Source organism: Stigmatopora argus, chromosome 21 (genome assembly GCF_051989625.1).
Source record: "Stigmatopora argus isolate UIUO_Sarg chromosome 21, RoL_Sarg_1.0, whole genome shotgun sequence".
NCBI classification, from domain to species: domain Eukaryota; kingdom Metazoa; phylum Chordata; class Actinopteri; order Syngnathiformes; family Syngnathidae; genus Stigmatopora; species Stigmatopora argus.
In genome coordinates, this window is record NC_135407.1 from 2,417,031 (window position 1) to 2,443,357 (window position 26,327).

The 26,327-nt window shown below is 39.5% G+C and overlaps 2 protein-coding genes across 9 annotated transcripts; one reads left to right on the forward strand and one right to left on the reverse strand.

The window, feature by feature from the left end:
- Window positions 1–217: 217 nt before the first annotated feature.
- LOC144067357 (uncharacterized) lies at window positions 218–20,980 on the reverse strand. 7 transcript variants are annotated; one of them, XM_077591048.1, is made up of 20 exons: window positions 20,854–20,980; window positions 19,810–19,905; window positions 17,335–17,499; window positions 11,502–11,711; window positions 10,850–10,918; window positions 10,660–10,680; window positions 8,189–8,352; window positions 8,017–8,125; window positions 7,059–7,163; window positions 5,565–5,684; window positions 4,566–4,684; window positions 3,928–4,067; window positions 3,473–3,720; window positions 2,926–3,193; window positions 2,678–2,858; window positions 1,840–1,944; window positions 1,620–1,670; window positions 1,499–1,553; window positions 1,230–1,439; window positions 218–710 (listed from the first exon to the last, which is right to left on the reverse strand). In XM_077591048.1, exons 3-20 carry the CDS (start codon window positions 17,399–17,401, stop codon window positions 700–702), a joined length of 2,253 nt encoding a protein of 750 aa, XP_077447174.1. In that variant the 5' UTR covers window positions 17,402–17,499; window positions 19,810–19,905; window positions 20,854–20,980; the 3' UTR covers window positions 218–699. The 7 variants fall into 7 exon arrangements, with proteins under 7 accessions (XP_077447174.1, XP_077447170.1, XP_077447172.1 ...); XM_077591044.1 differs by having other exon boundaries at window positions 4,566–4,708; XM_077591046.1 differs by having other exon boundaries at window positions 4,566–4,708; window positions 20,884–20,901.
- meaf6 (MYST/Esa1-associated factor 6) lies at window positions 20,502–24,194 on the forward strand. Of its 2 annotated transcripts, XM_077591067.1 has the most exons (8): window positions 20,502–20,651; window positions 21,481–21,596; window positions 21,670–21,757; window positions 21,837–21,882; window positions 21,939–22,131; window positions 22,745–22,774; window positions 23,152–23,185; window positions 23,877–24,194. In XM_077591067.1, exons 1-8 carry the CDS (start codon window positions 20,562–20,564, stop codon window positions 23,889–23,891), a joined length of 612 nt encoding a protein of 203 aa, XP_077447193.1. In that variant the 5' UTR covers window positions 20,502–20,561; the 3' UTR covers window positions 23,892–24,194. The 2 variants fall into 2 exon arrangements, with proteins under 2 accessions (XP_077447193.1, XP_077447194.1); XM_077591068.1 differs by lacking the exon at window positions 22,745–22,774.
- The last annotated feature ends 2,133 nt before the right edge of the window (window positions 24,195–26,327 follow it).

The following is a 26,327-nucleotide window of genomic DNA, read 5'->3' on the forward strand; positions in this document are numbered from 1 at the left end:
CCGTTGACCTCGACCAAGGAGAAGCTGGCACTTGTTATAAACGCTTTATTTTGTCAGATGTCTGACACTGGAACACACCCGGGTTATTCTTACTGGTGACAATCCCTCTTTTGGCTCCGCTTTCCGACCACATTTGCCTCCTTGTATATCAGTCATTATTTAAGACTGTTTACGGTGTCACTCGGAAGCGCGTAGAATTAAAAAGAAAACAAAAATGTCCCTTTCATAAACCTTTATTTCACAGCTCCCCTTCAACAGGAGGCCAATAGGCAGCCAGGCTCATATTCATTTACATACAGTCTGATGCCAGTCGGTCCAATACCCCTCATGTTAAATAACTCAACATATTTCAAGACAAAAAGAACAAACGCACATTGTTCAACTTAACAGTATCATAACGACGATAATAATAACAACCATTTTCCCCTCCTTTTGGGGCTTATAATGTATTTTCTATAAATTCAGTCATCTTTAAGGTGCACCAAAAATCTGCATGTGACTTTTTTTTTTTTAAAGAAAACTTTCACCAGAACACGTTGAAGACAGAATACTGATTTTTTTTTCTTCCTGTAAGATGTCATGGACTCAGCAGAGGCATGTTGTTTGTTTGGCACACTTTTTTTATAAGCTGTTGTGGTGTAGCATGAATCTCTATGCTGAAGCGTAGATGTAAGGCGTGTCCATGGATACGTGGGGGACTCACAGGACCTCTAAAAGAGACAAAAATGGAGAAAATTCAGTCATTGGGCTGTCAAGACTAATCGTTTGACATCTAATGGGTTATCACATTTTTCGACAACAACTTTTGATAGTCGGTGAACAGCTTAGAGACACTGAACATCCTCAAAATTGTCCAACAGTTCTTTTGGAGACTCTTAATATAAAATATTCTCTTGAATTAATTTATTTTTCAAGAAAAAAAGTACAATTTATTTTTTGATGTATTTTTATATCATATTTATATTTACTACAATTAATCAAATTGAACAAGGAAAACAGAAAGAAAAAACTGTTAAGTTTGTTCTAATTAATTTGAGTTTCTTTAAAATAGATTTTTAACATTTTTGTCCCTCATTTTTAATCACTTTTTTAAAATTATAATTTACAGCTGAAATGTATATACCGTAGTATTAGAGTAGTAAAAATTGTGATTTACATTTGAGCCTATTAATCGACTCATGGCAAAAATAATAATATCATAAATAAGTTCAGCATTTAACATTTCTTACCTGCCACGTGTTGAGGTTTCATCGGACCCGTTTTCATCAGGAAGGGTTCTCCGACCGTGACCAGCCCGCTTTGAGGGGGGGCGGGACTAGAGCTGCTGTTCAGTTGCATGATGGGATCGAAATCGCCATTGGCGGAGGAGACACCATTTTGCACTCCGTTCACGACGGGGCTGGCCACGGTGGGCGGGGTGGGGCTCGTCAATTCGGCGCCTGAAACATACACGGAATGAGGCTGGCGATTTGGTGATTTTCGGAGCGACATTAGCTACCTTTGCTAAGGTCCTCCTCCTTTCCGTTAACTTGTGGCGACGCCTTCACGTCCTTCTGTAACATAACGGAAATAACTATGCTGTTTTGAAGACGGGAGAGTTATGTTGGGGACAGACTAACTTTATCGCCCGTGTCGCTCTTGCGGGTCCTCTTCATGATTTCTTCGAGACGCTACGAAGAAACAAAAAAAAACGTAAGGAAAGTGGAAAATAGATGTCTTGCTTGATCGTTCACTGCTATTGACGGCAATCCAATTTGACTAAAAAGGCTGGTCAAAAGGGATTGGACGTTTATTGCCGTCAACAGCGGTAAAAGACTCAAAGGACAATTTTCTTTTCACCTTCTTCCTCTCCAGACGTTCTTGCTCTTCTTTTTGGAAGTGTTTCTCCCGTTCCAAGCGCTGCTGCTCGGCTTCTTCCCGGGCTTTCGCTTCAGCTTCTTCTCTCTGAAAGCACGTCAAAACGTGATTATACTTTAGGGCAGTCACAAAAAGAATCAATCGACCACCAATATGTTAACGTATTTTTATAGTAGACTTCCATTAGAGGGCGCAAAAGCACAGTCAGTCACTACGACATATTTCACGTCACGGCAGCGACACGGTGACACGGTTATTACACATTACCATGACAAGCTTCAGTGAGCTTTCGCACTCACATGTACACCCAAATTCTAATGTATACCTTTCAAAATAAGCCTCCAGCCAGTCTCAATCACCAGCACATCAAACAATTGAACCATTGAAGGAGAAAAGGCACAGTGACGCCGCTTGTCTGCCTCGGCGAAGGAGCCGCGAGCGACGGAAGCGTCGCTATCCCCGCCGCCGCTCGCCGACGTTATAGAGGTCACCAGCTGGCGTGTGCCCGGGCGGACAAGGGGCTTCTCTTGACTATTAGGGCTCGCCCGGGACGTGAATAATCCGAGACAGCAGTGCGTATATTCTCTGCGTGTAATCTGCCCGGATGCCAGACAGCGCGTTAGGAGACGCAGATGGTAAACGGCCTCTCGGCAAGTGGGGGGTCATTAAGAGCTTCCGTCAACGTTAATGGAAATTTGGAGGCTTCACGGTAACTAAGTGTTCACACTCGGCGGCTTTGGAGATTTTTTTTTTCCGGTGTGGTTTTGCCATTGACGGGAATCAACGTCCAAGTAAGGGTCGCCTTCCACCACGGACTGACCTGTTTCTGGAGCCGCTCACTTTCCTCCTGCTCGGCTTTGGCTCGCTCCTGGGCCTCCTTCTCCTCTTGGACTCGTTGGGCTTCATCCATCACCCGCTGCTGCTCGGCCATGAAACGGGCCTCCTCCTCTCGGCGTTTTCTCTCCTCGGCGTCCCGAGCCATCGCTTCCTCTCGGAGGATTCTGGGAGGAGGCATCCGGGTTAGCCACGTCGCTCAAGTCACCGAGTAAAAACCTGGTCGGGACTCACTTGTTCTTGTGCTCTCGCTCTTGGCGTTCCTGCTCCTCCCTCCCCCTTTGCTCGCGGGCTTGTCGGCGTTTTTCCGCCAGGACGCGGGCGGCCTCCTCGGGGTCGTTGGTGCCGGCCGACGGCCTGCCCGTGCTTGCGGGCTGAACCGTGGGAGAGGCGGCTAGCGCGGGAAGCTCTTCCCTCGGCGTGGAGCTTGAGGAGGAGTCCACCATTGGTGGGCTGGGGGTGGGAGATGCGACTGGGGTGGCGGTCGACGTATTCGTGGAGCCTATGCGGGGCCAAAGACAGAATTGAGTAAACTGCGAGAAATTGTGTGGGGATGATTTGCCAATCATTGGCTAGAAATCCAATCCATTTGACAATGACTAATCGCAAAAATAGATGAATCGCAACATGTTTCAACAGATGTATCTATGAAGGAATCGTTTACTCGTAGAAAAATTTGACTCGCACATTAATATTTCATCATTATATGGTGGAGATTAATCTACGATGACTCTTTTCCTAGCAGTAATCGTGTTTTACTGCCAATGCCGGCACTACTTACTCTTTGTCTCCTCAGAAATTTTAGTCTCCTCGGATTCTTGGCTGGTTTCCACGGCGACCGCCGTGACCGACTGGGGCTGTACTCTGGCGGGCGTCTGGGCCCGTTTAGGGCGTGTTTTGGATCCAGGAGGGGGCGTCTTCTTACCCGTGGGCGACTTGGTTCCCACTGCTTGTACCAAAGGCGATAACGGCCGGCTTTTGGGAGGAGCGGGCGAGGGGGGTCTGGTTCTTGGTCTGGGGGTGCTAGGACTGTAAACACAAGAGTGTTATTGACATGGATTGGGCCACCGAAAACAGATTTTCATTATCAATGGAATGCTCATATTCCAGTGCCATTGACGATGATAGCTGTCCAATTTGCTTTGTTTTATTCATTCGCTGCCATCCCTCCCTTAAAATGGATTGGATGTCTATTGCTGTCAATGGCAACCGATGAGTTAATGATGGCAGTGTTACCTGCTTTCTGGCTGGGATCTCCTGGAGCTTGAAGCGGGCGACGGCGTCTGCCTCTTGTGTATGCGCTCTTTGGAGAGGGCGCTCTTCTCTTTCTCGTTCTCTCGCTCCTTATCTTTCTTTTCTTTCTTCTTTTTGTCAACCTTGAAAAGGACAAGCACAAAAACTGAGCTTTTTTCGAAGGGCAAGCGGCGCCTCCATTGATGTATTAGACATCGGTTACCTAGCAACAAAATGGCGCTATACAAGTCTACCTAAAAAAATTGGAAGGTAGTTAAAAGTACTTAAAATAGTGTGAACACAAAAACTACAATTGAGAAGGAAAAGCGTCAAAAGTTCTGAAAATTCTGACATTAAAAAAAAGCACAATTCAAGAATTTTCAGGGTAGTTTTTGAAATATATTCAAGGAATTTATGAAGAAATGACTTAATCATTGGTCTATATTTGTATTATATTTATTACAGATTCTATTTTCTTTGTACTTTAGGCTTCTTTTACAGTTTGATTTTCTATATACCCTTTTTTAACTATTTTTTTTAAATGTACTTATGTACTCCGGTAATGCTTTTTGACGTATACATGTTCAATGCGAATTTGGGTATTAAAGGGTTCATTATGGGCAAAGTGAGAAAGAACTTACCGGCGTGGAGTTTCGTTGGCGCGGACGCTGGGTGATGTCGGGCGTGCTGGCGGACGACACCCTCCAACGTTCGGAGCTCTGGTGCTGCCGTGAGGAGCAGTTGAGGGGGCTGGCCGAAGCTGAACGGGAGCAGTGGTGAGAGTCTGAGTGGGGTGTGGACATGCAAAGACATGGGCGGGTGGGGTCACACACCATGCAGGCGGCTAGAACTCATCGGCTGCCATTGACAACGATGGACGTTCGAGCCGTTTGGCGGCGAGTGAACTCAGCGTGAGGGGTTGCGGGCTCCACGTGACATAACAAGTGATCCAATGCAATTCTTTAGGCTTTGAGTTTTGTCTGTATTGATGCTGTCATTGTTGAGTACAGTGGTACCTCGACCTACGATCAGCTCTACCTACGACATGCTCGAGGGACAATGAAAATTTCGATCGAATAATTCGCCCTAGATACGATCAAAATTTCGAGATGCGACCAAGCCAGGTGGCCGTGACATGAGAGGCTGTTTATCATTGTAGCGCACTGTCTTTTTTTGCCGCATCTCTTTCGTGTATGACATATCTACGAGCACTGAATGGTTTCTTTCGCCTACACATGGACCAGAAAACGCACAACGCGCATGCGCGGGCAAAAAGAGGGCTTTCTGGGTAATGAAGTATACTCGTGCACACAACACCGAAAGGCAATGGCACCCTTTCTCAGAATAAAACTTCATTACCCACAATCAATGTGGGTAGGCTGTTATTCCTTCCCTTGGTCCAATATAATACATAATAAAATATATTCCCCAAAAGATTTCTCATGCTTCCATTATAATATGAATTTCTTCATCCTAATGAGATCTTTCCAAACACCTGCCTGATATAGTTACATATGCATCGCATTTATAGCAAAAAAAAAAAAAAAATTTAAATGAATGGACTGTCATAATGATGTTTTTGCAGCCCTGACACAGAAAACCAGCGACAAACACATTCATGCAAAGTCACGTCCACTCACACGAATCACTGCTGTTGAACAGGGTGGCGGCGCTGCGACTTCGGGCCAGGAAGGAAAGCGTCGGCGTCATCAGCCGCTCCACAATCTTACTCTCCCACGGGCTAAGACGCATGCTGCGGGCTGACACAAGAGGGCGACCATTAAAAAAAGAACCCATTTCTCAGTACATTTGCAACACCTGTAACTTCATACTCGTGAAAAATGTCAATGGAGACATGAGATTGATGTGGTGTTGTGTTCTCGTGTATAATCTCAAAGTGGCATATGAATGAAAAATGGAATCGTGGCAGCGCTTTTTCAACACAAATTCACTAACAAGTGCAGGTGGCTCACCAAAAAAATGCCTTCTTTATATAACATGCCGTTTTACGACCGACCGATAAATTGACTGGCTCCTGTTGCTAGGCAACCGTGGTGTACCACCACCACCTCCTCTTCAATGCGGCAAGAGGAGGCTGCGTTAGCTGCTGCCTGCCTACCCAATGACTTTCTGCCTCGGCGTGTAAATGTCAGCGGATTTTTGGTTCGGGGCGATCTTATTCACAATTTTCCTGCTTTGTGTTTTGTTAAACGATAAAACAGGAAGACCATTCCGACATTATGTTAACAGTTACATCGTAAAAGGAAGAATGGAGGACCAGGAGAGCCAAAAGAAATGAAACTAAAACAGTGTAATACAACAAAAGTGTGATTAAATATTTCAGTATTAATGTAATTAAAGATTTATCTATTTTTTAATTCATTGTATTTTTGGAAATTGATTTTATTGCAGTTTTTATAAAGTCATTTCAGATTTTATATTGACTTCTATTTATTTAGTTTGGTTTCAATTATACTGCACAACAGGAATGTATGAAAAGTGAATTAAAAGTGGAAGCAAATGTGAATATCAATTAGATGTAAATCAGTATACTAGTAAATAAAACTGACTGTTTACAATAAATGTGTAAATAAATATTGAAATGAAGAAATGTTTTAACAGCTACAAGTCCGGCACTGCCATTCACAAAAATGGATCTCCATCTAATACTGTAGCTAATTATTTAATTTTGTCACTCCTGGTCTTCCACAACAAGGTACATTCCCATATTTTAAAAAAAACCAAGAAATAAAAACTGACATCACACCATATCCACCATTGACCCCACCACCAACACACCAAGCTGCAGTGAACACATGAAAACACCATGAAAAAAATGTCAACGTAGAAGCCGATGAAACAGTCTCACCCAGACTTCAACGGTAAAACATTGCACCACAATGCAGACTTAAATCATGAACAACCGTACCAAATCAAAAAAGAACAACAACAACAACACGATGCATACGAGACCGTGAACGTGTCGGGGTGGTGCAGAATGACCGATCACCAAGCGCAGGCAGCAGGCGAGTCACCAATTAAGAAAAACCAAAAAAAAAAAACATCGGATTAGGGTAAAGAGGAAGGAAAAAAAGTGTCGTGGGATGAGGACATTAACACTGGCTCGCTCTTACTTCTGTTGGGGGAGTTCCAAAGCGTAGCAGAAGACTTGGAGAGTCTGTTGTTAATAACAGGCTCCACCTGTCTCGGCAAGTTGACTGTAGAAGCTGAGCATCTGCCTGCACCGAAGAAAACGCAACACACAAATATCGCACTGTTAGGTCTCCCCAGCCCGGGGCCTCTCTTTGGGGCCAAGCTACCCAGCCGGCTGGGGAGATGCTAACTCTTCTTTTATGCAGTGTAGTAGGAAAAAAGGTCAAAACTGCTTTTCTGTTTTTATCTCAAAGATGAGCTAAAGTACAAAAAAGGCAAAAAAGTTTCTCTTTTCATCTAAATGATGAACCCAACTATGGAAATGCAACGCCAAGCTAACCCGTTAGCTATTCCTCTTTTTAGCCGTGTGGTGGAACTTGCTCATTAGGACTCAAAACTGCTTAACTGCCTATCCATTTTGGGGTTTTATTTAAAAGATTAGCTAAAATAAATTAAAAAAAAGGAAGGCCAACTTTGAATCCAGCAAGGGAGAAGCTAACCGTTTACCCGTAACTTTTCCGCAGTGTGGTGGACGTTACCCATTAAGGGTCAAAACTGCTTAGGAGCATCTCCATTTTGGGTTTTCACCTAAAAGATGATTTTAAGTATAAAAAAGCAAAGCCAAGCTACCCAACCAGCAACGGATTAGCTAACCGTTACCCCTGTTCTTTTACAGTGTTTGTTGAATTTGGGGGTTTTATCTAAAAGACTAGCCAAAGTACAACAATGCAAAGTACAATAGGAAATCTATGGACGGCGCTGGCGTCTCGTTTCTTCGTGATGTGATCAGTCCAGAGGAGAGCGCTGCACTAAAAAGAGGGGTGTTTGAAGGAACAATTGTGGGGGGAAAGGACTTAAAAAGTGTGAGAAATGAGAAAACAACGTCCCATGACCATTTTCTGCTGAATCCAAACTGCCATCAGTCCCATTAAAACTTACTTTCCCTGCGGGAAGTCTGGTTGAGTCCACCCGCCCAGGACCATCTCTGCTGTCGGATCTCGGCCCATGTTTTCTTGGTGGACCTCTTAATGGCAGACTCGTATCGCTCCTGCGAAAGGACGGCAAATTTTCAGTGAAAGATTTCATGCATTTGTTGGCATCATCGACGCACCTTGTTTTTCTCCAGTTTTATCTTCTCTTTCTCCTCCAGAAGAGCTCGACGCTTTATGGCCTTCAGTCTCTGTTCTTCCAGCTTCCTTCTGCGGTCCTCCAATTGGCTTTCTCTCAAACGTCGGGCCTTCTCTTCTTTCTCCAGCCATTGGGCTTTCTTTACCGCTGTAGGAGTTAGCACAAAAAACGGTGTTACATACATACGCAAGTAGATAAAAGCTTACCCGTGGCGTATCAAAAACTGCTTTCGCAGATGCTAGTCTGTTAGCGATCACGCCTCGTTTCTTAAGCGAACAATTAAACAGCAATTAGACCTCTTAAATTAAACTTCTCGCATGCTGGTAAGCAGATGTGCATTTTGGAGTGACAAACACTTTCCCTCAAATTGTTATTTATTTCTGGTCTAATTGTGCGAAGTATTTTTTTGTCCTGCTACTTCGGTCTTCACTGGTCTCATGTGACAGAGTGTCAGTATTTATTCCACATCATTCAACATTTTCCCCCTAGATAATCCAACAATCCATATCACTAAAAATATTCTATACCATGCAACATTCTTCTTCATACACTTAACCGAATTCTACATTACAACATAAGGGTCGAGCTAATATTCCACATTACTCGTCATAAGACTCAACACCATATTCCACATTATTCAACATAAGTCTACACTATATTCCACATTATTCAACATAAGTCTACACTATATTCCACATTATTCAACATAAGACTACACTATATTCCACATTATTCAACATAAAACTACACTATAGTCCACATTATTCAACATAAGAGTCTACACTACAATCCACACTATTCAACATAAGTCTACACTATATTCCACATTATTCAACATAAGAGTCTACACTATATTCCACATTATTCAACATAAGACTACACTATAGTCCACATTATTCAACATAAGAGTCTACACTACAATCCACACTATTCAACATAAGTCTACACTATATTCCACATTATTCAAAATAAGTCTACACTATATTCCACATTATTCAACATAAGAGTCTACACTATATTCCACATTATTAAACATAATACTACACTATAGTCCACATTATTCAACATAAGAGTCTACACCATATTCCACATTATTCGACAATTTTCACATCTATTTATATTCCAAAATTCACACAAAAATTCAGCTGTCTGACAGCTCACTCTAAAAACAGAGCAATTGTTATGTTCTATGCGAAGTTACCAAATTAGGGTGATCTGGAGCCTATCCAACTTACGCAAGAGGCCGTGTCCACCCTCCGCAAGTCACCATTTCACACTGTTTTGTCGGCTTATACCGCATTGCAAATACTTTGCCGACTCAATCCTGAGGAATGTCGCGGCCGCGTGCCAGGGAAAGATAAGATTTTAACTTCCATTCACTGTTCAGCAACTCTCGGCAAAGAAACCTCAATGACAAACTCTTCTGGTAATCCAATTGCCCGGAAAAAAAAAAATCCCATTATCCCTGCAGGATTACGGCGGAATTGCGGAAAATACATTGGGTTAAGGCTTCAGTTTGTGCTTATGGGGGTTTAACCATTCGATATCCAAATTTAATTCACATTCCTTCTTTCAGCACCATTGCGAAGCAAACAATCACACGGAGTCCAATCATCCTTCCGCCACTGAGGTTATTACTAGTCGACGTCCAATCCATAGAAGTAGGAAGGATGGCAGTGAATAAACAATAATTCATATCATTGAAGAGTTAACCAAATATACCAAACATACAAAAATATACTCAATACTAAACTTAAAAAAAAGAACGAAATAGGACTAAAGTGAATACAGTAAACAAAACTAAAAATACATGGATTTTTTAAACAACTTCCCCTTTTCCCAAAAATCATTTAATCATTGGCCTTTTTTAACCATCATATTTTCATCAATGGTTTAGCGATAACAAAAGAAAGGCACCAATTTCAATTCATTTTCTGTTTTTAAGGGGGGGCAAATGTTCTTTCCGTTAGAAATGACCATTCATCTAAGGAAATTAGCAGCTACTGAAGCAGAATAAATCTTGAATATTGCAATAAAACAGATGCTTCCAAGTGCGGAGCGCCGGCAGCGTTACCACAACTGGCAATGCTAATGTAATGAACGCGCTAATTAAATCTAATCGCTGTGATAGGGCTGGTTTCAGCTCATATTAAAGATGGCTCATATGACAGACCCGAGGTAAACAAATATTAATCATCTTTCAGGGGAAAAAGGCTGACGTCATTATTTGTCTTCATTTGAAAAAGCACTCGAGGTCAAAAGGTCACACGAATGAAATATGGTAGAAGCTGAACCATGCAAAAATGAGGTTAGCATGCATAAACTGAAACATTAGCTTGTAAAAAAAAAACTTGTGGACATAAAATATAATGATGTATATTTTTAAACTATGATTTCCGGTTAATTCCCCTATGTGATGGCCAATATGTTGTCAGTTTTGGTAAAGCGCCTTACCTTGCACCTGCGTTTGCTGTTCTGAAAGCCATGCAAGGAGACAACAACAAAATGTCAATAACCATCAGCATACCGTCAAAAAAGGGACAAGAGAAGAGGTTGTTAGAGAGAAGCCGAAACATGCATCAAATCGGTGAGCGGGAATAAAGGTTAATGGCTAGGATTTACGGGAAGTGGAATTGATACTCACCGATATATTTTGCTCTTTCCTGTCGTCTTTGCTTGGCGAGTTTTTGTCGCTGCTCTGAGTTTACAGCATCTACAATGTATATCAAATTGAATGCTTTTAATTGCAGTTAAAGTTTCTGAGGTGGGAGTTTCTTCACTATTTTGATTGTGGATGTTTGCAAACATCTCATTTGGAAGCAAACCAAAGAATATTTACTTCATATATGTTATCTGCTTAATATTTACTTTTCCTTCTTTTGAATGAAAAATACAACTAATAATGATTCAATGAACATTAAAAAAAAAAATTCTAAATATTAACTCATTCATTGCCACTGAACTCAATAGATATCCATTGTTTCCCCCCCCCCCCACAAACGGGAGCATCATTATGGTGGCTGAAAAAATATAACACAATGAGTCCAGCTCTAAATCATCCCTGACCACCCTCCCCCCGTTTTATTATACTTGAGAGATTGTCTAGAGGGATTCAAGCATTTCTGCCCACCGCAGCTTTGATGAATTTTCAAGGTCAAAAGCAGCCACAACGGGAATGAAAAAACATCAAGCTCGTCGGCTGTGAATTTCATTTATCACGTCTCCCATGCCGTCTTTTGCTGCCCACTCAACGTGGGAGGTCAACGGCATGAGACAGGAGAGTGCGTCGAACTCACCTTTCTTGGGGGGTTGGGAGGCGCCCGTGGCGGGCTTTTCCGTCTTACAGGGCGCGTCGATATCGGTGGGGGTTTCCACTTTCCTCGGGGAATCGGTTTTCGGGGAAAAATCGGTGTTGACCGAGTCGTCTGGTGTCAGAAACACGCTGGGTAGAAGACACTGGTCTTCATTTTGGATGGGTGGACAGTCACCACCATGCAAGGGCAGAGCTAGGAAGGGGGACATCGGGGGGTTAGTCACATTGAGGCTACGTCATGACAATGTAGGCAGAAGGGCTGATTTTCTTCATTGCTGACACATTATCAAACACCTGGAGTTCACAGGAGCTTCATTACCGCAAACACGTCAAGCTCATTAGAACTCGGCGTTCACACGCCGAGTTGTCACTCGCTGCACGTTTGCCTTCTTGATTTGAAAGCAAATTCATTCAATTTAATCATTCCGATTATATATTCATAATAATACTGTGAAATTTGATGCCTGATTTGCAGGGAGGATCTGGAGGACAAAAAAAAAATGACGTACTAGCTGAATTAATAACTGAACATTATATTAAATATGATAGGATCAGCAATGGTATAAATTACAATTGAAATATTTAAATAAACGCGACTGAAATATAAAAATGCATTCAATGTTGACTCAAAGATGAAAACACTTAAAATAAACATGAAAATCTGAATAAATTTGCAAAACTCAAAATTTATAATTAATACCATAGTAAATACAAATGAAAATGGAGAAATACAATCTGACTTAAGTGAATAAAAATTTAGATACATGCTCGGAAACTGAAATAACTAAATACATTATATATATATATACACAAATTATATATATATATAAATTATATATATATATATATATATATATATATATATAATACCAAAATAAATAATAATTGAAATTAGAACAACTTTAAAACATTATATTCTTGAACTTTTGTTACATCTGTGACAGAAATCGAAACCTCACCCAAATAATCTCAAATGTAAAAAGACTTAGCATCAGTAAAATATAATATCATGTCCAACGTAATCAATGTTGTTGCAACTAAAGCACATGATATTTGTTGAAAAGGAAGAACTGGCAAATGGCACAATTATTTTTAACAGAATGCCATCTTGAAAAAGAGTTAAGGCCAATTCTTGTCTGGGTTTGCCAACAATGGGCAGATGGTGAATGATGCTCTCTCCTCGTTGGGTTCCAACAAGCACTTACCTAACCACGTGAATTACAGGTTAAATGGGGCAAATTTCCAAAACACTAACGAGGAATGGTGGAATGCAAGTTGGAGTATAAAAAATGTGAACTTGTTCACCGTTATCCACGGTCTCGTGACCGCATGACAGATTCAGCGCACTCCATCTCCCTCTTTTTGCTCCCATCTCAGGTTTCTGTGCCACCGCGATGGAGTCGGCGTTTATAAATAGCGACGGGCGCCATACTGAGAATGTCGGCCATAAAAGGGACGGTCGTCTGATGAGGCACCTTGGGACTTGCTACGGCCAGCTGACTGAAGGTGCAACTTCACTGAACACAAAGTGGGTTTTTTGGGGGGGGTCAGTTAACTTCAAAACTAGCATTAGCATCATCCAAATGGCAGTATGTCAAAGGCAGATTAAAGGTCATCTTTTATTAGCCCCTGAAAGAAGTAAAAATATTCATTTGTGGAGTCAAAATAAAACCCATCGAGGTTTAGGGTCCAGATTTGGCCCATTAAATAGTTATTATACAATAATAAAAAATAGTCATTGAGTAGGTGATCATCAAAAGATTTTTTTTTGGCTATCCACAATCTACACAGTCAAATGTAATTGTTTCTAGTGCGACTGCATGAATCAGTTTTCATTCATAAATCGGAACAGTTCATTGAATTAACAGGTGGGGGTGCCGGAGCCCCCCTCGTCCTGTGTGAAGCAGGTCAGACTCCATGTCGCTAAAAGTTCAGTGCATGCGAGCGTTGTTTAGATCTGGGTCACGCCACCTCAGGAATCTCCGGCATTCACAACTCAACCTCCAAACATACACAAAAACTATCTCTTGTGGATGTCCAATCCGATCCGTTCAAAGCTAAAAAGTTGCGCTCCAGCGTCACACTTCCTGTGTGTATAAAAAAAAACTCGGAAATCCACGCAAGCAACAAGCGTCCACGCCCAAGTCGAGAAGAGGAAGAACATTCCTGACTTTTTCTAACCACAACAATGAAGATACGGGGCCATTTTCATTCATACGTTTTCAAATAGGAGATGTTGCCACTTGTGAAAAAATAATAGAAGAAAGCACAAGGTTAGGAAGTTTGCCATCTAGCACAGATGGCAAAAATTCCACATTTCCGAAGTCTGTGCGACAGTTTGCGTCAAAGCAGAGAGGAAGACGAAGGCAGGATGTGACTCCTGAGCGAAGATTGGTCTCCAGATGATTTTAAACAAAGAAGTGGGTTAACTCAGGCACAAAGCTGAAACACAGCCACATATTCATCATAAATGAATCATTCATTCTTCACATTTTCCGGCTGCACTCTTCACCAGCTGGAAGTAGATAGCCAAACAAGGTCAGCAGTTTAGATGACTTCACCCCTATCAAGGTGGAAAAATCGATGTCACGTCGATTACAGAAGTCCAATTATGTAACTCTATAAGTTTATCTCTAGGAGACTTCTAATCAATATGAACTTTAAGGGCTGGAAACAAATGAGCTATTTGTTGTTTTTGCAGTCAGAGGCAAAATCCAAAGAGCCCGAATTTTGGGAACAACATTAAGTCCGTGGGACGTGTCATGTTTGTGTCGGAAACTCAAGTCAGATCAACACAAGAGTCAGCATAGTAACCACAGCTGATTTGCTCCCTCCCAACACTCTTGTTTGACTCTTAAAGTAGGCCATAGCTCAAGACAGCTGACTAACGTGCACCCGGCCAGTGTTATTGTCAAAGGTGAGGTGACGGTGGACTCATTTCTGCCTCACTTTAGCAGAAAGAACTGCTACAGATTATTCAAAGAGCAGCATTCTTCGAAGAAACTGCAGAGGTAATCAATTTTACCGGTGCAGCACAGGAAGCGCCACGTCTACTGGTTCGGCAAGCTCAAAATAGCCATCAAAATGCATGTGACCAACAGGAGAGCAATGAATTCTGAATTTAAATGCAGTACGTTTATGACGACGAGCAGCTTTTTCTTGCCTGTGGTCACTTCGCCCGCCAATATCTACAATCTAATATTAGAATATTTTCAACTGGTGCTGCATTGGTTAGCAATTCCAGAGGTTAGCTCGCGGCGTCCACACTGACACCAAGTCATATAATTCCAGCACGGCATGGGGATGGACTGACAAGCTACTACAACAACAAGTGATCTGTAATTGTCCCAAAATGAACATGCACGGCCATTTCACATCAATCTACTTCGGCGGGGTCCAAAAAAACTAAAAGTGTTAATCTCTGGACTACTAAGTGACGCTCAATTTGAGCCTAAATTCCACCCTTGCACGTGAGCTAATCCTCCCAAAAGGATCAATAACATCAATGGCAAGTGGAATTTTTTTTCTCAACCCGCAACAGGAACGGGGAGGGAAATATGAGTAATCTGAGCATAAGCCCTGAGGAAGCTCTTTTATTTCATTCTTCTATTGACTGTGAACGGAGGCCATCCTCGCCTTTTCTGTGCAGATTTAGAACATCTGCCCCCGCCTTTGCTGACGTGGAGCTCCGTCTACGGTCTCTGCTCGGAACACACCCATTCCCTAAAAAAACAACTGCCCTCCACTTTTGTGAACCTCGATACTCATTCGGCTAGTGTTGCAAAGTTTCTGGATCGTATTTCTTGACAGCGTGCCAATGAAATGACGTCAAACGTAGCTCCGGACAAAAGGGAGTGAGTCGACATCTCGTGATTATTTCCACAGAGAAAACTGAAACTCTGACTGCGGGGTAACACGCGTATCACAAGTCCAAAGGTTTACAAGCGGCACCTATGACAGACTCCATTTTTGAAGTCACATCTCTCCAAAAACTAGTCCAAAGTTCCAAGAATTATCTGCCACAAACTATTTTCGGTTGTTGGTTAATCACTGATTATTTTTGCAATAGGTCAGGTTATGTGCTATTAAAATCACATGCAAGTAAATTACAGTTTCATTATTCTGGGTTTGACATTTTAGCTGGAAATGCAATCAAATACTGCACATTGTTAAATGTGGGCTATGGGAATTAAGTAAATACAGATTTAATTTTATGTAAGGGCTTGGGAGTGATCCTAAAAAAGAAAAGCTACATTAAAAAAATACAATTTTAAAAGAAGGTAATTACTGTATTTTACTGGAGAAAAAAATTGACTGTTTAATCCAAAATGTTTAAGAACACAAAAAATATTTGTGAAAATGTTTACTCTTCAAGAGGATACTGACAATTTAGATGTTGACAATGGAAATATTTTTTATTAATTTCATCGTTACTTAGCCAATTCGTCAAGGCAGTTGTCAGGTGCAATTCCAAAAGACAAGGATGGGTTTTGACATCACCGATTACTGGAAAAGTTCAGCGGAATAATACGGCATGTGATCTTATCAGGAATGCGACACAGCAAAAATGGCAGACGCTCTAGATAAACAGAAACATTCCTCATTCCTTGCCGGTGTCTCCTCTCGGAGTTGTCGTCTGGTAAAAATAGCAAAAAGAAAGAAAGAGAAAAAAAAAAAAGAGAATCCCGACCTCTTTTTTTTTTACAGTAAGGTGTGCACGTACAGTTTTGAAAGAAGTTTAATATTCCCCAAATAACTGAGTTTAACAATTGGTGTAAGTAATGTATTGATTTAAAAACTATTTAAGAAACAGATTTTTCTTTTTAGAAACAGGATTATTGCCAACTAATTGATTATAGAGTTATTTACAACTATGTAGATTGTTGATTAACTACATTTCTTTGTCATTGACAGCAGTAGGTGTCCAATCCTATTTTACTGGGAGGTTGCAAATTGGACGTCTACTGCCATCATTGCCACTGAATCATTAATATTGGCCTAGACGGTTTAATCATAGATTCACCTGACCAATAATTTTTTTAATAAATCTGCAGATACGTTTTCAATTAATGCATTTTCGCGGTTAGTCTCTTTTCCGGTGAATAAAAGAACTCTAGCACGATCGCTAAAACTTGATTGTTGGCAGATTACCTCATTAGATGAATCTGTTCAATTAATTTACAAAGCAAAAATGGACGGACGCTCCATCAATGGCACTGAAACATGATTATTGGCAACACATGGGTTAATCATCGATAATCTAAACAATGATTTAACGTGATCTATTCGCATTTACTCTTTGAAATCTAGCCCCGTCACTGAAACATGAGCTCATCGTAAAATAATCTATTGAATAAATTTGCGATCAGATGATTAACTCAATCGAGATTGGACATCCTTCCCAGTCAATGGCAGAAAAAGATTGCAACAAACCCTATTTTTCTTACAGATATCCCTCGTGATGACGCCGCCAAATGCGTAACATGGCAACAGTGATCAAGATAATGCACGTCTGCTGGGAGCATGGGGGGGATGGATGACAGAGATGTCCTCCAGGTCAAGGGGAGATGTTGATCTCCATCTTCATTAATCAAGTTTTCCATTAAACCTTCTTGATCGAAGCCATTTTGAGACTAGTGTACATATGTACAGATGTTCCTGCATGCCCAATGAAGACGATTGCAGTATTTCGTTCTACGCTACTATATAAGGATGACACCAATTAAACCATGTAGGACTTTCCACACAATAACCATAAAATAACCCAAAAAAATCCGACTCCACACCCTGACCTCATTTGAATTCATTGTACTCACATTTATGCGTCAGGGTCAGTTTCTCCTCGAAATGCTGTCCAAGCTCTTTACAATCCATGGTGTCCATTCAGGCGGATTGCAGTGACTTTCCAGATGCTGTCATTCCTCACGAGTATCCCGAGTACAGGAGCTGCAACTCCCGGTCCAGATTCAGCCAAACACGCCCTTTGGAAAAATCCAGCAGGAATGGAGAAGCGACAGGAAACAGGCAAAGTTGTTAACAAACGAGGATACGCCTAAACAGTCGATAGTTTAATTTATACAAAATGGTGCGATTGTTTTGATAATATATTAATAATTGTCGTTAAGAGAGTGGACGTGCATTGTATGGAAAATCCACGGATGGACTAAAACGTCTCAGTATTGCCAACCGCAAACTGGTCAATTTGTTGAGTGACACTTAACTTCCGGTTGAAGTTTTTGCGATAAAAGCAAACACGAGCCGCTAATTTTGATAAAACACGCTTTATTATAAAGTTTAGAATGTAAAAAAGATAAATAATTAGTTTATAAATATTCTCGTATTAAATATAAGCCTATTTTTTTATTACTTTCAACAACTTAATGTGAGGTATTTTATTCTGAAGGTATACTAAAGTTGTCGGCCATTGTCCAAGCACGATAAAGCCTAACTTCACGTCGTTACGAAAACCGCATGTCAGAAATCTGGACTTTACCATGTGCTTGGACGACAAACGAAATAATTATTTAAACGTTCGTATATGTTAAAAATGTTCATTAAAATAATAAAGTATTCACTTTATTTATTGTGTGCTTTAATTAGTTTGTAGCGTCATGGCAGAAAAAAAATGTTTCCCTTAACTCTGAGAATGGTTTGGCCCATCAGATGATTCGGAGCAGCTGAAAACAGGGTGACTTGACAAGTCTGGGTACTTACAATAACAAGACCAAAGTTAGCTGTAAAGCTACAATTATGCAATACTTTTACAATATTTTAATATCTACCTTCATGAGAATGCTAAACGAACTGCTCTGATAATTTGGACGCTAATTAAATGCTAATGTGAGCCATTTTCATTCTAAACATAAAGTGACAACAAATTATTTCCTATATCAGTCACATAATTGAGCTGACAATCTTAATAAGGAATTTTTCCACTGCATGTATAGGAAAAAATAAAAAGCAGATTTCTTTTCCCTAAATCACAAACAAAATGTGTTGCAAAAATCAGGAATGAGTTTTAACAACAGGATGAGAGTTAATGTGATTGACAACAAGCAGAAATAAGAAATGAAATAGATATAGAAATAAATAATAATAAATAGAAATAAAAACAAGCACAAATACTTCAATCAGAATAATGAGCAAAACTATGAACTGTTCCTAAGGACACCAAGTATAAAAGAACCTAAACCGGAACAAGTACATGTCTGTACTCAAAAGATGCCGACAGGGATTTGTGGGAGACATTAAAAAAACAAACCTTGAAGCCCATCCACAAATTGTAAATATTATTTTTTCAGGGGGCCCCTTCCTGTTCCTTTTGCGAGGAATAAATTGCGTGTTTCGTCAAATATGTGAAATCGCCTTTAGCATTAACACATCAAAGATGGAGATTCAAGATATGCTCCTCTTTCGACAAAATAGTCTTCCACAAATGTCACCTTATTGCTTCATAAAAAGCCAGAAAACGATGTTTCTGCTGTGCTATCTGGAGGGAATACATGTCCACACTTGTCTGCAACAGACCGTAACACATGGGCGGATCAAAATAAAGTGTCCCATCATTCCAAAGAAGAATAATTGCACCTCCACCCCCAAAAAAAAGCAACACAAAAAGAGTTCACCTCCAGATGGACTGCGTTACTGCTCAACGGATTCCTTTTTCTGACTGCAGGGATCATTAGACAAAAGGAGGCTGGTTACGAAAACCTCTATTCATTATAAAAATCCCCTAAACTCAAAAAAGTGGGGGTACAGTATACACGTAGAGAAGGCATGAGATCATAATCTGAATATAACGACAGCTGCTGCTGTGTGGGAGTTTGCAGTTGTTATGAAGGGAGTGGGGGGAATCTGAAAAATCTCGCCAGCAGAGGAAAACGGGCTTTAAATGGGCTCAATTAGAATAAAGCTATATGGGAGGAAAAACTTGCCATTTTATATTACAATTGAACATATTCCAATTTTATCTCTTGCACCATATGTTCATGTTGTGCGGTGATTTATTCCACCACAGGTTTACTAAAGGGCATTCTGATTAGTGTAAAAAGTTTGACGTTGCTGTAATTTACAATGTGGTACAGATAAAGGATTGGACTGATGTTTCCATTTGCGGGCCTCATGCCCACTCAGTCACATTGCACACATAGAGAGTCACAATCTATGCCCTCTAGCAGTTGGCACACTCGTGTCATCACAAGCTCTCAGCTGTTCCAGAGGAGAACTCCTGGACTACGATACGAATCAGGATCCTGGTGAAGATAAAACTACGCTAGGTGTACTGTACTTACAGAAGGGTGGTTTTCTTCGTGGGTGCAAGGGCCTCATGTGGACTGTTCACTTCTATACCTGGAACCTTACAGCTCAACACCGGATTGTGCGAAGACCTGAAATACAATAAATCAAAGTTTAAATATGCTTATTTTATGCATGCAAACGCTCCCAGAACAAAAACTGTCCAAATTGGGGCTAGACAATTTTAAGATCAAGGTTCAAGATTGAATTTTTGGCATATTTTAAACTGCGCTTCTAAAAAATGCAAATGTTAATGGTTTTATGGTGTTTAATTACACTCCAGTTAAGGTAAACTTTTAAGATAAACACACATAACAAAGAAAATTATACATATTGTATTCCCGGGTACATTTCATTTGTCAAACAACTATCAGCTATCTTATTGCTAAGGGAAATTGAATACAAAGTTAAAGAAAAAAACATTTTAAAAATCTGAGAACATTTTAATTTGTCTGAAGCAATGAAAACTGATCTCTATTGCAAAAATATAATTTAGCATATATTTTTAAAATGTTTAATTAAGTTAATTGTAACTATGCTAAAATTCAAGATAGGTTAGATATGGATTTGAACTCAAATGCCTGCCATTGGCAATAATTAATAACATTCACGAATTTTCTCTTACAAATTGTTCCCAACATGTTTTCTAGTATTTTAGCGCCACCTGGTGGCATTCGAGACACATTTAGGCGTCGCTGCGAACTCTCCCGCCGCCACCTTTTTGTTTTCCCACATTGCTCGAACCATCATGGCGATGCACGCTAAGGCTACTCCGCCGCAGATTCCGGACACTCGGCGGGAGCTTGCCGAGCTGGTCAAGAGGAAACAAGAACTAGCTGTACGTTAAATCAAAGCGGTTCTTTAGGCTATTGAACTCGCCTCGGGCTAATTTAAAATGTAAATAAAATTTCCACCGCGCTGTTCACTGCTAGCAGGCCTTGCTAAGCGCTAGGCTAAAACGGCTCCGTATTTCGTTCCGCTTTTTTAAAGCTAATATTTGCGGACATTTTGCTAACTTAACCGTGTGTTGTGTACATTACGTTTTACGTTGTCGGTTGAAAGCCACACACTTTGCAAGACGCTCCAGTACGTTCCATTTGCATGTAACAGCCAAATATGTTTGTGTGCTAACTAGCCAGCAGCTGGATATTTACTGGACTCCGTCTTTGGATGGAGTTCTCGCGCGATTACAGTCTTCATACGTCATCAGACCTCGACATAAACGCGTCAAAGCTTGTTCAAAACGTAAACGTTTTGACTTCAATTGCTGTCGGTGTTAAATTTCATTATCATTTTTGTTTGTTTGTTTAATGAACAAAATTCAATATGCAGTAGCTGTTAAACCATAAATATTCTCCGAGTTTTATAGTATTAATAATACTTTTAAGTGTACATTACTGGAATGTACTATATTATATGGTAGTTGATCAAAACATTTGCACAAAACATTGTTTCAAACTGAAACGTTATGTAACCCTCACAACTGAACTACTCGCACTTCTAACTAATTCACTTTTATTGACGATGCTTTACGTCCAAGCATAAATGAGTTAGAATATATGACAACTACACAGTATAAACTAGGAATGGAGCAGCAGTTTTACAAAGCTTTTTGCAATGTTGCCGAACCTTGTAAACATATGTATAATTTTCCTCTGGCACTATAGGAGACGCTTGTTAATTTGGAACGACAAATATACGCATTTGAAGGCAGTTACCTAGAAGACACTCAAATGTACGGCAACATCATCCGAGGATGGGACCGATACCTAACCAACCAAAAGTAAGTGTGCGTATATGTTTGTTTTTCTTTTAGCTAGATTGTACAATAACACCAATTTAAATATTTCTTGCAGGAACTCCAACAGCAAAACAGACAGAAGAAATCGAAAATTTAAAGAGGCTGAGCGTCTTTTCAGCAAGTCATCGGTCACCTCAGTTGCCGTAAGTCCATACGTTACCTCTATTTTTGCAGGTCGGGGGGATGGCAACTCCCAATTAAATCTTTATTTTTGATCCACAGGCGGTGTGCGCACTAGGCGGGATCCCAGATCACATGAACGAAAAACGTAAGAAAACGCGTGACGTTTTAACTTACGGGCGCTGAGGTTTGGGTTCTCATCAGGCGAGGCGGGCAGCGGCACGGAAAGCGACGCGTCTCCGGATCTCCAGAACCAAGAAAATGAACCCAGCCAGGAGGACACAGAGGATGTGGATTCGGCCTTACAGGACTTGAAGCCTCAAAAAGCAGCGTCTTCCTCTTCATCTGGCAGCCATCATGGGAGCCATAAGAAAAGGAAGAATAAAAATAGACACAGGTAGATTAAAAAAAAAACATTGAAAGGTGAAAAATGTATGTTTGCTGTCATTGAGGGCAGGGCTCCTCCGATTAATTGCAAATTCATCAAAGTGGATTTTTTTTTTACATTTAATTTGAGATTCGATTAAACGTTTTGAGCTACAGTGCCTTGCCGAATACTTTTCAACCTTTTGCCACATTTCAGGCTAAACATGGATATAATAATGTTTAAAAAATTGTCAAGAATCAACAAGTTGGACACAATTATGAAGTGAAACGAAATTTATTGGATATTTAAAGATTTTTTAACAAATCAAAAACGAAAAAACAATGATTTAATAGCTTTATGATCTCCAACCACCACACAAAAACAACAGACCATAATGAAAACAACAAAAATCTTGTCTGCTGCAGTACCAATCGCGCCCTGTAGAAGTACCACTGTAGAAACCCCCTTAAAAACGTCAAAGTTCTCCTTATCTATAATTTCCTGCTCTTGCAATTAACACCGCGTCAACGCAATATTTTTTTTACTCTATTGTGTTCGTGTCTGGTTTCTGACTCTTAACTAACAGCTGCTGATCTTTTCCCCTTCCCTGTTGTAACGCTGACTCCTCCCCCTTTCCCTTCAGCCCTTCTGCCATGTTTGATTATGACTTTGAGTAAGTTCTGAATTTTTCTTCCTGCACGTGGTCTTTTCTGCTAGCGTTCCAGGTCATGCTGCATGTCTTTGACTGCTCCGGCACCCCCCCTCCCTCCTTATTGCTTGTTAACGGGGTGACCGGCGACATCTCATCTCATTTCGGGTGCACTTGTTTAAAGCTGTGCTGTTTTTGTAAAATGATGAGCTGGTTCCGAGTTTGTCTGCGAATAATTAACTGAAAATGTAGTCTTTGAGTTAATGAGTTTTTTGCCGTGGTTTTGGTTTTTAGGCTCCCTCATGGTGCGGTAGTGGCACGTTTTTTTGTCACTGTTAGTAAATTCACTTAAAGTTCTTCTTGCTAAACTCATCGTCTTTTTTATTTATTTTTTAACACAGGTTCGACATGAAGGTGAACAAGAAACCAAGAGCTGTAAGTAATTGATCACTGTTATCTAGTTTGTTAAATACTGTTTTATATATATATAGTATTATTTATGTAGTATTTGGTATTTCTGTTCATTTGAAAAATGTAACCTTAAGGATTCATGTTTATTTTGAATTATTTTTCTATGGTTGGTTTTTAAAATAGGATTTAAAAATATTTTTAGGTATTAATAAAAATGCCTTGGATGCTTGTATATGAGAATACAATGTTAGAAAAATGAAATTACAAATCTGATACTGGACTAAAATTCCTTGCTTTTTTATTGAAGTATTGGTGATTTTTTTAAAATATTTTCTACTCTGGATAAATGTATATGTTTTTAAAAAATCACAAAAATAAAGAACAACAAATCAGAAAGAAACTAACAATTAAAAATGCAACTTAAATATTAGTTATTACAATAGTTTTAAATCAATTTTGGCAGGAGATATTCTTACAAATGAATGTATACATTAATAAAATTACTTATTGATATAATTCAACTGAATTGATGAAAAAAAGTGCACAAAAACAAAATAAATGAGGGGGTTGAGAGAAAGCCATAACTTGTTGGTGATTAAAATACATTTATTTTATGATTATGAATCATATTGATCCTAATTTGTTTTTAATTTGATATTTACATATTTATATTTTTTAATATGGCATTTAAGGGGTTAATTTTGTCTTTCTGCAGGAATATTCTACCTAAGAAAGACAAATTCAAGACCACCAAGAGAAATTACTGAACTTTATATGCCTTTTATTTTTTTCTGTGTACCATTCAAATCATTCCCCAGCTTCCAAACGCCCCGCATGTTTTTCCACAACGTTTTTGTATGGTGTTTCAACAAAAAACAAAAAAGACTATTTATTTAGTAGGCAATGAACCTATATATTCCGTTTTTTGTGAACGTCACACTATTGTGGATCCCCTTTAATCTGTATTATTTTTATGTCATGGTGTTTTTTCTAGAAAATAAAGTACCAGTGATGTCGGTATATTTTTTTTAAATCGATTGTCATGTTTTGATTGTTTGTTTTTAAAGCAAAGCTTTATGGGGGAAAAATCAAGGATAATTATAATAGTTTTAACAGCGGGAAACATTTTGAAATTGTTCTTTTACATTGACAAAAGGAAATTATATTATAATTTTTAATATTTACTATATCAATTAGATATTTTAGTTTTTGTTTATTTTAGTTGCATCGGTAGAAGTCTCTTGTAGTACCTTGAGTGACCTGCAAGGGGCAGCATGGAGCCACACACTCCTTAAAATGCAAAAGAGCAAGTTAAAAGTAAACAAAATACTTGCTAAGCTAACTTTAACGTAAAATGTTTGTTTTTGGTTTCTGATAAATTAAAAAACTTCCCACCAAAAATTCAACTTATTCTCTAATGCCATTAGTATATATTTTTTCCCTTTCTTTGTGCATTCTTTGGCGAGTTTAAGTTTTTGGGATAACTAGCCTAAAAAACATATTATAACAAGAGGGGGAAAAAAGACATACATAAGTCACAAATGAGCCAGTCAGCCTAACTATGAAAAAAAATGTGACTTCTAGTCTGGAAAATACTGTCATATTGATGCTAATTGTACAGTCCAGGATGGACAAATTCCACCCATTCAGTGATATTTTGACATCTCATAAACATTCCAAATATGCTCTTAGTCTCCCACAGGAGTCAAACGACAAAAACACTGGAAACTGTAAAAGAGAACTTAATGCTACGTTGGCAAACGTCATGATGGATAAACTGTGAAGTTGCCAAAATACATTCCTGGATTCATTTTGGAGTCACTTTTGATTTGAATCATTAGTTTCCAAAGTAGCTTTCCTAGAAATGAACGCCGAGGCCTTCGTATTTACTCGAAACGGCCACTTCATTTATTGATGCCATTAGCTAGAATTTAGCGTAGCGACGCTCCGGAAATGTATGGAGACGCTTTTTGTGCGCTATAATTATGGCTTGTCTGTGGGTAGATTCTGTCACGGTTATACATAGTTTGTTGTGCAACATACGCTCATAGTTGAGGTTGAAAGAAGAGTGATTTCAGAAATGGGTGTGGAAAGGGAAAACTGCCTTTTTTGGGAAAAAAAATGTTCTTATGGTTTAAGACGGGTGTTCAAACTTCTGTTTCTGGGGTTCATTCTCATAAAAATCAAAGAATGCAAGCTTAAGAATTCTTTCAACTTTCATTTGTTAAACAGAAAATGTGAATCAGATCAAGAAAGAATTGTGTTTTTAAAACATATGTATTTTTTAATTATGACCGCCATTGACGGTGATAGACGTTCAATCCAATTTGGATCAGTTGGATTCATTTTTGTTAAACTAAAATGATGAACTTAGCTAATGCACTATTAATTTTACTTTAAAAAAAAAACCTAAAACACAAAGTATGCTGAATTTTAAACAAATTAATAGTAAATAATATCTTATTAATTTTTTAACATTTTTTTAAATTCTACTAGATAAAAACAAGTTTTTTTTTCATTATTAATTATGTTAAAATATAACTATCCTTTTGAATGGCTGCCAATAATTTATGAATAAACTCAGCTCAGAAATCTTTGCCGAAACATAAAACGCATTCAACGCCAGTCTTCCTTGGTCAAAAGGATTGGACCTTTATCACTGTTTTTAAATGAGTTAATCAACTTTATTATTAAAAGTAACTCAAAGACCGCATTTTTTTCGTCTTTTTTTACTACAAATGTAATTACGCCACATTCCATCGGTAAATGCCTCGTGTACGTGTCAGCGTCGCTTCCTGTCACGTTAAGAAATTCCGTTTTTAATTGCATCCGAGCAGGATTCCTAAACTCAGCTGTATGGTAATTATCAAGAGAGTCACTGTATGGGACGCTTTATTTTTGTTGTCCTCTTGAGCGCGCAGAGGAAATGGCAGTCTGTATCCTCAAGGCGTTTATGTTCAAATTGTTGGTTTGGAGTGACTTGTAAAAGGAGCTGTTTTGTTTTAGGCGGTTAAAAAAAAGTTTCTGGAATTTGCATGACGTGTAATCGTGGAAATGGGGGAGAAAGCCGAATATGAAGGTGTATTTTTGTGGTATGTGGTTGTAAACTTTAGAATTGATTGCGTTTTCGAATTAAGCAGGAAATTAGATGAGTAAACCCCCACCC